Source organism: Mandrillus leucophaeus, unplaced genomic scaffold, assembly GCF_000951045.1.
Source record: "Mandrillus leucophaeus isolate KB7577 unplaced genomic scaffold, Mleu.le_1.0 Scaffold389, whole genome shotgun sequence".
In the NCBI taxonomy this organism is placed as follows: Eukaryota; Metazoa; Chordata; class Mammalia; order Primates; family Cercopithecidae; genus Mandrillus; species Mandrillus leucophaeus.
The window spans coordinates 161,512-175,640 of record NW_012104131.1 but is presented as its reverse complement, the minus strand read 5'-3'; the positions used below and the strand labels follow the sequence as shown (position 1 = coordinate 175,640).

The 14,129-nt window shown below is 36.2% G+C and overlaps 1 protein-coding gene across 1 annotated transcript in view; it reads left to right on the top strand.

The window, feature by feature from the left end:
* Positions 1-6,048: 6,048 nt before the first annotated feature.
* The window catches only part of LOC105547421 (xin actin-binding repeat-containing protein 2-like), a gene marked incomplete at its 3' end in the record, with an annotated part of 164,132 nt that continues 156,051 nt past the window's right edge, over positions 6,049-14,129 (top strand). The window contains exon 1 of the mRNA XM_011991009.1: positions 6,049-6,186. Within this exon, the coding sequence (XP_011846399.1) occupies positions 6,049-6,186 (138 nt within the window). The remainder of the gene's footprint in view (positions 6,187-14,129) is intronic.

The following is a 14,129-nucleotide window of genomic DNA, read 5'->3' as shown; positions in this document are numbered from 1 at the left end:
ATTCCAATATAGCCCAACTTATCTATTTTCATTGTTGCTGTTGTTGCTTGTGTTCTTGGTGTCATATCCAACAAGTTATTGCTAAATCCATTATCATGTGAAATATCCTTTAAAAAGATTTTCCATTGAAAAAGTGTTTTTGTGTTCCTCCACACTGTCATAATTTCTGGCTCATTTTATTTCTTTATGACATCCAAATTTCCATCAGCTGTTTTCTTCTGCCTAAAGAACTTTCTGTAGCAATTTTTTGTCATGCATGTTTCCAGGTGATACATTTTATCAGCTTTTATTTCTTCTTATTTTGAAAGGTATTTGCACTGGTTAAAGAATTTAGGGCCAACAGGTTTGATTGTTTTCTTTCAGTACATTATTGATACCTCTCCGTTACTTCTCATATGCATAGTTTCTTTTAAAAAATAGCTTTATTGAAAATTTAAAAGCAGTACACACACACTTAATGTATGCAATTTGATGAGTTTGGACACCATAAAACCATCACCATAATTAATAAACATATCCATCACTTCCAGAAGTGTTAGGGTGTGTGTGTGTGTGTGTGTGTGTGTGTGTATGTGTGTGTGTAGAACTCTTAACATTAGATTTACCCTCTTAACAAATCTGTAAATGCACAAGACAGTATTGTAAAGTATAGACACTATGTTGTACAGCTGATCTCTATAATTTATTTATGTGGATTTTCTGAAACCTTATACACATTGAATAACACCTCAATTTTCCCTCCTTGTTGCTCTCAACCACCATTCTAGTTGCTGCTTCTATATGTTTGACTATTTTATGTACCTTATGTATTGTAGGTGGGATCATAGACATTTCTCTAAAGAAGACTTTCAAATAGCCAATGGGTGTACAAAAAGGTGCTCAGCATCACTATCAGGAAAATGCACATCAAAACAATGATGAAATATTATCTCATACCTGCTAGAATGTCTATTATCAAAAAACAAAAGATAAATGTTTGCAAAGATGTATAGAAACTGAAAGCCCTGTACACTGCTGGTGGAAATGCAAAATGGTACAGCTGTTATGAAAAACAGAATAGCAGTTACTCAAAAAAGTAAATGTAGAGTTACCATATGAACTAGCAACCCCACTCCTACATACATATCCAAAATTATTGAAATCAGGATGTCAAAGGAGTATCTGCACTCCCATGTTTATTGCATCATTATTCACAAAAGTCAAGATACGGAAACAACCTAAATATCCATCAGTGGATAAATGGATAAAGAAAACGTGGCATATATACTATGGAATATGATTTAGCATTAAAAGCAAAGGTAACCCTGTTATATTTGACAGCATGGCTGAACCTGGAGGACATTATGCCATGTAAAATAAGCTAGTTATATGCATTGTTTATGATAAGAAATCTGTGATAATTCTTGTATTTGCCCTCTGTAGATAACACATCTTTTTTCCTTTGGCATATTTTTTCTTTATTGCTGGTCTTCAACTATTTGATCAAGATATACTTTGGGGTAGTTTTATTATTTTTCTTTTGTCAGAGGTCATTGAGCTTCTTGAATCTGCGAGTTTATAGTTTTTGAAAATTTAGGTACTTTTTAGCCATTCGTTCTTCAAATGTGTTCTGCCTACCTCTTTTCTATTCCTTTCCCGAGACTTCAGTTACATACATCTATGACTAATTGACAGTACCCAGTTACTTGATGGCCTGTTTATTTATTTTTGTGTTGTTTTAGCCTCTCCATAATTTATTTTCAATATTTTCCATTGCTATGTCTTCAAGTTCACTAATATTTTTAATATGCAATATTTAATTTGCTGTCAGTCCCATCCAGTGTATTTTTCATGTCATCTGTTGTAGTTTTATCTCCAGAATTTTCCCTTTTTTCTCCCATTACTCTCTTTCTTGTGCTTATGGTTTTCCTCTGCCGCCTTAAAAATTAAGATATGTTTATAATATAGGCGTACCTCTGAGATATTGCAGGTTCAATTCAAGACCACTGCAATAAAGTGAATGTTGCAAGTCACATAATTTGATGGTTTCCCAGTTCATATAAAAGTTACCTTTATACTATACTGTCAGCTATTTATTATGCAATTATGCTAGAAACAAACATACCTTAATTTAAAAGTATCTATTGCTAAAAAATGCCGACACAAAGATCCAAAGTGACCACATGCTCTTGGGAAAATGGAGCTGATAAGAGCTCGATGCAGGGTTGCCTCAAACCTTCAATTTGTGAAAAATGCACTATCTGTGATGTGCCATAAAGCATGGTACAATAAACCAAGGTATAACCTGTAAATGTCTTGAAACTATGAAGACATTATAATAATTTTTTCAATATCTTAGAGTTGCTTTTCCTACTCCTTTTCAGGAAATTTCTCAGGCCTTATGTAGTTTTCCGTTTTCCATATTCACATGCAGATTATAACTCAGCCAAATACTTGGAAAGTTTTTCTATACATCTTCAAAATTCTCTTTTTGTGTACCTTCCAGAGCTTTGCTCCTTTCACAAAGAACTCCCTTGGAACTCCAATTTAAGTTATATTAGTCTTTTTAGTTCTGCTCTATATGTCTTAAACACTTTTCTACATTTTCCACCTCTTTTATTTGCAATTGAATTTGCATGTTTTCTAATGTCTTGTACTACACTTCACCAATGTTGCCATAATATGTATTAAATTACTTAAAAATTTCTTAATAGAGATATTCTTCTCTAGAATTTCCATTTGATTATTTTCTCTGGTTAAAAAAAAAATTCTATTTTTCCTTCTGTGTTTCCAGCTTTTTCTCTAATTCTTGAACATATTAAATGAAGTGATTTTAAAATCTTCCTCAGCCAACACCAATGTCTGAGTCACCTGTGTATCTGTTACAATTGTTTGTTTTCTCTCTTGATTTTCAGTCATGTGGCCCTTTCTTTTACAAGAATAAGTTTTGTTTCATTTTTTAATTGAATAACAAATGTGTACAAATAAGTATAAAAGCTCTAGAACAAGGTCAGAAAACCTTATTTTGTGAATTAACCAGATAGTAAATACCTTAGGCTTTGTAGGCCACATAGTCCCTTTCTCATATTTTTCTTTGCTTTTTTTTTTCCTTTTTTAAACCACCTTTTAACATGTAAAAAATGTTTTAGCTCGAATAGTGTATAAAAGCAGGTCATGGCTCATTTGGCCCAGAGGCCATAGTTTTTCAAGCCTTGCTCTAGAGCAAGCTTGTCCAACCCATGGCCCATGGGTCACATGCAGCCCAGGACAGCTTTGAATGTGGCTCAGCACAAATCATAAACTGTCTTTAAATGTTATAAGATGTGTTTTGCAATTTTTTTTAGCTCATCAGCTATCATTAGCATTAGTGTATTTTATGTGTGGTCCAAGACAATTCTTCTACCAGTGTGGCCTAGGGAAGCCAAAAGATTGGACAACCCTGCCTAGAGAGTCTTATCTTCTATTATAAAGGATTTGCCCTTCCTTCTAATTGGCAGATATAATTGTCCCTCAATATCCAGGGATACCATGGATATCAACGTTTGTGGGTGCTCAAGTCCTTTATATAAAATGGTGTAGTCTTTGCGTATAACCTATGTACATCCTTTTGTGTACTTTAAATCACCTCTAGATTACTTATAATACCTAATACAGTGCCTACACATTACTTCATTTGCATGGATTCAGTGTACTACTGAAGTTTTGCTTCAACCTTTTAAGTTTTGCTTTTTGGAACACTGTGGAACTTCTTTTTCTGAATATTTTTGATCTGCAGATGGTTTAGTTCATTAATGCAGAATCCACAGATACAGAGGGCCATGTGCAGAGTGGTGGTTGGTCACCTTAATATGAGCAGGGACTGTGCTGAGTTGAACCCCTATAAGGCTCTGGCTCTGCTTTAAGCATGACCCTCCAGTCTTATTTAGTCTTCTACCCCATGCAGCTCCAGTGTCTGGAAAAACTGAGAAGAAAACTGACTGTGTGCATGAGGTCTCCCAAGCCTGTGTTGTCCCCACCCTGACCCTCTCACACCACACACACACACACACTCACACACACACACACACGGATTCTCACCAAGCTTTAACCTAGATCCTGTTTCTTGCCCATGCACAGAATTGGCATATACCCCTTGGATAAGCAGACAAAAGCCAGCTAACCTCTCTAGATTTATTTCATTTTTGTCATGTTAGCCTTTCTACTTTTATTTTTCATTACCTGTTTAATGCTCCACTTCCTTCAAACAGATAATTTCTATATTTTACTTGGTTTTGTTAGTTTTTCTGAGAAGGAGTGCTGTGCTCCCATGAGTTACCCTATCCCACTGAACTCAGACTTTTGAAAAATGGTATAATTTTTTTTAAGAAATCATACACTTAACCTTGCACAGTTTGACCTCAGCCTACATTCCAATCATGTCTCAACTATCTACATGCCTGAACTGTCCTCAGTGACTCAGTCCCAACTTGCTGAATGCTACAAATACTCTTTCAAGGTTCTTGCTAGAATTCCCTCATTCTACCTATCTGAACCTCTGCTTGTAGAAGTAAAATCTACTTAACTCTTATCCATAGTCATGTGCTCCTTGAAGTTAGGGCCCAAGTCTTGCTCATATTTGGATCCCTCCAGTGTCTCTTAGGTGTGGGCTTAACACATACCAAGAAACCAATAAATACTTGATCTTCATTCAATAGCCTATATTTAGTATTTTGGCAATCTTTGTCCTTTCTTTCTATGACTTCCTAATCTAACAATGTCCAGTTCCGGGTAAGTATTTCATTAGTTGAGTTTTTTCTTAGTGACAGCATCAAATTCTGAGCTCCCCGAACTCCAGGTCAGCCACGTGGAACCAGATAAACAGAAACTCCTGTATCTATATGCTGAACAGGCTAGTGAAATTGAAATCTTTGTCTTTCACGTATTCTAAATCTAACATCTGAAAATAGTTTGGAATTTAACATTGAGATACATCTTTATCTAAAATGGCCATAGCAACCCAAATGGCTGTTTCTTATCAGGTGATAAAAATAGACTTTCTTTTCATTTTTATTTGTTCTTTTCTTTATGCGTTTTTATTATAGAGGCAGACAATATGTCTGTTGGAGGAAAGTTGGCCATAAGACTTTTTCAAGATTTGAGTTGCAGCATACCAGGCTCAAGGAAGGTTGTTTTATCCATACCATGACTTTGGCATTTTTTTAAGGAACAAATTCATCTTGACACCTTTTTGTTAACTTAGAAGGAAAAAAACCTTAAGGAAACAACATATAATAATAACAACTATTGCTTCTTGAGAGTTTATCTGTTGACATCCTTATACTAAGAATTTGTCCACATTATCTTTCATTTAAAATTCACAGCAATATCATTTACATACTATTATCATTGTCATTTTATAACTCAGGCTAAGATTAGGTAGTTTTCCCAACAGCAAACCTCTAGCAAGTGTCAGGACAACAGTTTTACCAAAATTTATCTCAATCCCAAAGCCCGTATACATAACATTCAGTGTTATTAGCACTCTCCTAAGACCTGGAAAGTCAACAAAATTACTTCCTAGGGTAGGAGTCAGAGTCAAACTGAAATAATATGGTGTGAACGTACGTGACTTAAAGTTTTAAACTGGATCGGGTAAACAGAATGTAAATTAATCTTGACTGTAAAACTGATGTGAATGACAGCATTTTACACAGAAAAGTTAATGAATTAACAAAGTTAAAACATTTTCCTGCAAACATCTACAACAGAAAATGCATTATTAAAAAGTAATATGAGTTTCAAATATAAAAAAACCTAAGATGTATATACTGTTATGGTTCCAACACACTGGAACAAGCCTGCCAAGACACCTGTGGAGGACTGTTGTCAGATGCCTATTTTCCTCGAAAACTAAACTTACCTTATGGGAGCAAACTCATAGGAGAAGGTTGGTCTCATGTTAATGCCTTTATTTTCTGAAGGTAAAGGCAGTTCAGAATGTAGGGTGGGGTCTGTCACACAGATTTAACTCCTTGGCCACTTCCTCACCTCTTCCTGTTTGTTAGTAAAAATTTTAATAGCTATTAAAGTATGTATGGCAGCAAACCAAAGCATGAGAAATATGAAAATGGGGAAAGTATCATGGATTCCACTTCTTCTGGAAGCCAGCAGACCTTCTGTGCCAGGGCAGCTGTTGAGAATGCAGCACATGGCTGTTGCCAGGCTCTGGTAACAGTGGTGGCTCTCATGAGAAGATGACCATTTGCCATTCTCAGAGGACATAAGGTCCACAGATGGAGGAATCAAGACCATAGAGGGGAAACACTCAGCAGCTAGCATCACCATACAGGTGGGGAGATACCTTGCTCAGAAATACTTGTGAGCCACTGTACTCAGAAATAACTAACAGGAACTTATCAGCAGACTCCGGTATGCCGCACATAAAGCACAGTGTTCAAAATAATGGTGACTTAATACAGCAGCACAAAGGAGTAAATATTTTAAAATGTATAATATGATCATATACCATATGGAGTTGTATGTATGTATATGTAATAGAGTGTGTGTGGTATGATTGTGTCTGTGTATGTGTGAATACAAACATACATACATGTCGTCCTGCATAAAGTAACATTTTGCCTCTCTGGAAATTGTTTTCTATATGGAATATTTTATGGGAGGGTATATATAGAAAACAGTCATTTATTCACTATATGTTTAATACCAAGCAAAAATTTTAACAACATCAAGTTAGTATATTAACTATGTAATTCTTGACTGGATTGTCCTTTCTCCACCTTCTGCCTGACTGACTGGACTTTTTCATGTGATAATGTGGCCTTCTCCACCCTATCTACTAGGTCAAACCCCTTGATCCTCTGGTGTTCTGATTTTCTTTGCCATAGCAATGATTACACTTCCCTTATATGGCAAGATCTGTATCATATTATTCAACACATATAGAGTAATTATATATACCTCTATATCCTCAACCCCAGCAGTGTACCAGGCACTCAATAAATACTTCATTTGAGCTCCATGTTCTCCCAAATTGAAAGCTTCCCTTAGAGAAATATTCAACAATGATTTGTACACTAACCTGGCTACTGAGTCACCTTTCCAATCAGTATTTACTATGGGAACTTTACTGTTTATATAAATATGTTTAAGTTTACATTAAATTTTTCTATCATACAAAGCTGATAGGAAACATTTGCAGGACTGAAGAGACCATTCCCTAGCCTCCAAAATCAAACCATACAGAAGGCCGCATATTTTGCATAAAGTGTATAAAACATTTCACACTATAACTTTAAACACAAATTCTTTGAAACATTCTGCATATTCCAGTTTATCCTACTGATTAACCAAAAAGAAAACAATAAAAGTAAAACTTTGAAACAACCATGATAGGTTTAGTGAGCTAAAATAATTATTATACGTTAATTATTAAATATTCATTGAAAATGAATTAAAGACTGTTACAACATTTTATTTTAAACACATTTCAAAAGATCATTAATGTGAACTTTACAGATTTGAATTATTATTTCAAAAATGGTTTATCTTTTTCTCTGGATCATCTTTAATTATCTTTTATACTCGACTTTTAATCCTTAAGTTTTTTCTATCCTATAATTTCTCTAGCAAGTAATTACTTGGTAAAGCAATATTTACAAGTCCTAAAGAAGGTATCAGTTTTTTAAGTTTAAGAAAACTTTCTCTGTAATATAAATAACAATGACTTATTTTGTACTCTTTTAAATAGTAAAAATACTATTAAACAAATAAACTTTTATTCTTATAGCATCCTTGTTTCTGTTTTGTAAGAAAATCCTGCAGTACACTTATTGGTACTCATCTATTCAATCTATTTTAGTGGGTCTGTCACCTAACTTTACTTCAGCCTTTGTCTTGAGCTTTGAAGTCCTGGCAACTAGATATCGGTGTCATTATATTCATTATTTAATTCCTCATTAAGATTCAGTCCTTCCTTTCTAGCAAATGTCTACCTGTCTAAACCTACTGGTATAATTAGAGGCTTCAATAAGGAACAAATAGATACATTAAATTTAGAAAGGATTTCCTTTGTATGTATCAGTCGAAATATCCCATTTCTCATAAATATGAAATACTCTGATGTATATGGGGCCCTAACTAGAGGGGCCAGTTTTCTCTTTTATATTTCCAAAACTAAATAATGTCTTTCATGCTAAGCAGGAAAAAACATAAAAGCTTAAACAGTAAGTGTCTGAGATTTAGAACTTCATCTTTGATTGTCAAAGCAAGTCTAAGTTTTTAATTGCATAGTTCAGCTTAGAATTTTTAAAATATTTTCTTCACTTCAAGCTTGCATGTAGCCATTTAGTTAACAATACCATTCTCTTTTCTCAGGAATATTTATTTGATACTCCATGAGACACTATTATACCCACTGCATAAATTTGAGATAATGTTATGTAGTATGGGAGAAAAAACTTTAGGTCATGTAAATCTGAATTTCCACACTGGTTTCATCATTCTCTAGAAAGATGAACTTTGTGGCAAGTCATTGATATTTCTCAGTATCAGCTTCCTTATTCATAAATCTGACTTAGCAATACTTATAATGTTTCAAGGTTTAAGGATAAATATGTTCAGTACATATATATATACACACACACACACACACATATTCAATTAGTGCTAATTATTATTGTGTCTATCTTCAAACATTGATTCAATCATTTTACTTTTCCATGGCTAGTCATTTCACTGACTTTTTAAAATACTTGAAAACCAGAATCCTCTTATTTGTAATATTCAGGAATGAATAATAAAGTAATTTTCAATACAAAATATTATTAGCTCACTGTTTTATGGAAAAAGCATTTTATTTTTAAAATAATCACAAATTATTTGCTGCATTCATGCATATTTTTAAAAACAATGGAACATATTATTGAAAGTCGGCATGGTTTAGGAGACAATGCTTTGGATCAGGCAGAATCTCACTGTTTCCCAGACTGGAGTGCAGTGACACAATCCCGGCTCACTGCAACTTCCACCTCCCAGACTCAAATGATCCTCCCACCTCAGCCCCCCGAGTAGCTGGGACTACAGGCACGACCTGTAGTCAGGCAATTTTTTGTATTTTTCGCAGAGACAGGGTTTCACTATGTTGCCCAAGCTGGTCTCAAACTCCTGAGCTCAGATGATCCACCTACACTGGCCTCACAAAGTGCTGGGATTACAGGCGTGAGCCACCACATCTGGCCAGAAGTCCTAGTTTCCAGTACCACATTTTCACCATTTAATTCCATAAGTGATCTTAGACATTTAATTTTAAGAGGCTCAAAATCATCAGCTGTAATATTGAAATTCAATGAGAATTATCTTCAAGCTTGCTCCCAGCTTTAGCATCTATAGTTTATTTGTATGTGTATGTATGGATTTACTCAACATAAATCTCATTAATCATTTTTATATCCCTAGCACCTAGAACACTGCCTAGTCCCTGATGGTATTACATATTTGTTTTTTGTTTTGTTTTGTTTTGTTTTTGTTTTTCAAAAAGAAGGAAAAAGCAAACAGGCAGGGAAAAAGCATGCCAGAGATAGAGGGAGGTAAAGAAGAGAGGGAGAGAGGAAGAGGTATTTAGAAATGTGGCATAAAAGGCTATTGCCTATTTAGTACAAGTTTTACCCTGGGAAAACCATATCAAAGGAAAATGGGGTCACCATTTGCTCTTTACAATTCGGCCTCTTTCCTCACTTCTGGAACACTTCACTCACATCAAGGCACATCATTTCCAAGAGTTTCACAGCTGCTTGATCAAGATATTGTCATCATTTCTCAGCAATAGCGAATTGTATTAGATTGCTAAAGGTTTTGCTTCTTTGTCTCTTTGGATTTTATTTCTTCTGTCCATTCTTTTTAAAGCATTATAATTTACATCCAGGACTAATATTTATAAGAGATTTAAGAATTCTGTTGTCTCTTTTAGTACGAGTTGTCTTTTTTAGTTTCACTTTTGTCACCCAGGCTGGAGGGCAATGGCATGATCTCCGCTCACTGCAACCTCTGCCTCCCGGGTTCCAGCGATTCTCCTGCCTCAGCTTCATGAGTAGCTGGGATAACAGGCACCCGCCACCATGCCCGGCTAATTTTTTGTTTGTATTTTTAGTAAAGATGGGGTTTCGCCATGTTGACCAGGCTGGTCTCGAACTTCTGGCAATCCAGTGATCCACTCGCCTTGGCCTCCCAAAGTGCTGGGATTACAAGCGTGAGCCACCTCTCCCAGCCAAGACTTGTCTTTCAACAAGACCTAATGAACACTCAGTTTGCAGAACAGGCAGTTTTTTACAGGAGTTTTCTTCAAAGGGAAATGGGTTCCTGGAGTGTAAACTTCATAATATGCAGAGGATGGTATCATGAGTGTAGGCAACAGATGTTTACTGATCATGATTTAAAAAAAAAAAAAGAGTGTTTCGTTCTCTAGCTTCTATTTTTTTCTAAAATGTAAATGATCTTAAATTGTTAAGTGTTCAAACGATAAATAAAAGTTAAGGTAGCATTTCCAAAGAAATGTATAAGCAATATGGCATCCAGGCAATTTCTGTTTTACACTATACTCAGTCTTTTCTTTCAATGCTAATATGTCAAGCTGAAAATCTTTCACTTACTGTTGAAGGTAAAATAACACCATGGAGGGAGGTGAATAAATTGTCATAAAACACATAATGAACTTTCAGAAAATACTGTCCATTATTTCTAAGAGAAAACTCATAGAGGATAAGAAAATGAACTTGCAAAATGATTCAAGAAATAATAGACAGCTGATACACAGAAAAATAAATGCAAAGTGGAGAGGGAAGAGATTTTATTAAAGATGAAGAAGGTCCATATATTCTTCCTTAATTACAGTTATAAGCTTTAGAGACATTCTTTCTTAGATTTTTTGGCAGTCATTTGTTAGACTTCAGATTGACTGTTCTATGTGAATTAATTGCATCTTCAAATTGTGAAAATTATTTTTGAAGTGGAAGATCCCTGTGTTCATAAGAATTGAATATCTACTATTGCAGGGAAAAAGGATGCTAAGAAAATGTATTTTCAGTTAAGGTAGCAGCTACTATGGATAGTTATTTATGTATTTATTTATTTGGTTTTGGCGGGGTTTTGAGACAAGGTCTCACTCTGTCTCTCAGGTTGGAGTGCAGTGGTGCAATCTCGGCTCACTGCAACCTCTGCCTCCAGGTTCAAGTGATTCTCCTGCCTCAGCCACCTGAATACCTCAGATTACAGGCACATGTCCCCACAAATTGGCTCATTTTTGTGGTTTTCCTTTTTTGTTTGTTTGTTTGTTTGTTTTTTGTAGAGACAGGGTCTCGCCATGTTGCCCAGGCTGCCCTTGAACTCCTGAGCTCAAAGCAATCCAGCCACCTCAGCCTCCCAAAGTGCTGGGATTACAGGCATGAGCTACCATGCCTGGCAATGTGTTTATTTTTATTTTCTCTTCATAAATTATTTGGGGAGAAAAAGATTATTATTCAGTGAAGGAAAATTTTGGTGACATGAATGGGTATTCAGGTGAGCTTTGTCAGATTACATTTTGAAGCTAGTATTACAATCATTTTAATGGAAGTATGTACTTATCTGGGGGTGCATGTGCCTGTAATCTGAGATATTACCCTAATTGTAAGTCTTTCTTGGTGTCTATATTGTATCATTTATTCAACAAACAATTTTTAAGAACCTATTTGTGGCAGCCGTTAGTTTAAGCACTGAAGATGGAGCAGTTTTAAAAAAAGGCAAAATTCCCTCCATTTCACAGCTGATTTTCAAATGGGAGAATGAATGAATGGAATTTCATAAAGTTCTATGAAGAAAGAATAATGAATGGAAGGGCATAGGAACTGCAGAGATGGGTGGAAGATGGCAGTTTTAAAGTGCATAACCCAGGAAGGTCACTGAAACATCTGAGTAAAGACCTGAAAGTCTTAAAGAAGTAAGTACGGATGCCAAGACCAACTCAGTCAGGAAGACCCTAAACCAGCAGTGCTAGAGGAATTAAAGGCACACCACAGAAATATAGAGGTGTGAAGTGGGAAATCAGGGGTCTCACCGCCTTCAGAGCTGAGATCTCCGAACAGAGATTTACCCACGTATTTATTAACAGCAAACCAGTCATTAGCATTGTTTCTATAGATGTTAAATTAACTAAAAGTATCCCTTATGGGAAATGAAGAGATGGGCTGAATTAAAGGAATAGATTGGACTAGTTAGCTGTAGCGGGAGCATGTCCTTAAGGCACAGATCACTTATGCTATTGTTTGTGACTTAAGAATGCCTTTAAGCAGTTTTCTGCCCTGGGTGGGCCAGTTGTTCCTTGCCCTCATTCCCGGAAACCCAAAACCTTCCAGCTTGGGCATTAGGGCCATTATGAACATGTTACAGTACTGCAGAGATTTTGTTTATGGCCAGTTTATGGCCAGATTTTGGGGGACTTGCTCCCAACATGTCCCCCTTGTCTGATTTGCAAATTGATAAAAAGCAAAGGCAGCTTTGTCACGGTGAGCTACTTCTTGCAGGAGTCAGGATCCACATCTGCACGTTATACAAAGAAAAACAACACAGATTAAAAGCATGATCATCATTGAAATTATAGAGCTTCCAAGTGTTTTTATCCATTTAAATGGGTTACTAGCTGCTAATTTGTGTGCAGCACCTTTAAGCACCCCAGTTCCTGGCATTAAGGTCAGATGTGCCTGGGATGCTTTAAATATTTGTTATCTAATTTTGCAATATCCAATGATAAGTTTATAGAGTGTCTTTCTAGATGCCTTTTTATTCTTTCCCAAATTTTGATCTTATTAAGAGTTAATAATAGTTTCCACAAATCCTTGTATTTAGCTCCTAGAGCGAGCCATATCATGAGGTTGAGGTGCCACTATACCACCATGGTTCCAGGTAATAGGAACTCTTGCTGTACTTCTTTTTATGTCTACCATCTGACCATTTTGTTCAGATCATCTGAACATAGTGTGGCCATGGCTCCACAGACTGAAAGGTGCAATTCAAGCTAAACATCCCCTTAGGGGACCAATCAATAATGATTCCATAGGAATTGTTGTGCAGCATCTCTGCCTGTTCTGCAAAGCAATCTTCCTAAACAAGTACGTTCATTATTTCTGGTCAGGTCCAATCCTGTTTACAAATAGGATTTTGAGGGTGATATGCCTCAATAATAGGAGCAGATTTATTATGGTAAATACTGAGATCAGAAAGCATGTGTAACTGTGTCATAGAGTGACTATATGCGGGCATTATTACCAGCTCAGATTGATAAATATGCCTAATAAGTATAATTGTTCTGTGTGTCAGCCTTTGTTGAAGGAATACTCATGGCAGTGGTGATAACTGCTATCACAGCTACCATTAAATTATTCACTGTGACTGGCTGTCCCGCTTTCCTCAGGTTTTCTTCCACCATCTGTGACAGCTTCTTGATCCGTCCCCGGGTGGGTGGCTGTGTTCGACGGGTGTTGCTCGTGACCTTTGGGGTCCTCCTCAGCGTCAGTCTCGACATGGCTGCAACCTGGGGTTCCCGGGATCCTCCCAGAGTCTCTTCCTTGGCATCTGGCTCATGATAAGGTTTCAGGTGTCTTGATGGTATCCAAATCAGCTGTTGATTTTTGCCTGGAGAAATACAAGCATAATCTCTACCCCAAGTTATTATTTTACCTATTTCCCAAGTTTTTGTTATTGGATCTCTCCACCACATCAGTTGTTCTGCTTCTGTCTTTGCAGCTGGTTCCTGTAAATGCTGTTCAGCTGCTGATAATATCTGGCCTTTGGGAAGGCTCAAGAAATTTAAAGTTAATAATGCTAGATTCAGTTGCATCTCTGGTGTTCCATATTCTCTGTCTCCACCTTTCTGCTTTTGCAACTGCTGTTTTAGGGAAAGATTCATTCTTTCCACTATGGCTTGTCCTTGAGAATTGTATGGGATACCAGTAATGTGTTTAATATTCCACATAGAGAAAAATTTAGCTAGAGCTTGGCTAGTATAGCCTGGGGCAATATGTGTTTTCATAGAAGCTGGAATGCCCATCACCACAGAACACTGCAAAAGATGATGTTTAACACAGGCAGAAGACCCTCTTGTTTGGCATGTAGCCCAGACAAAG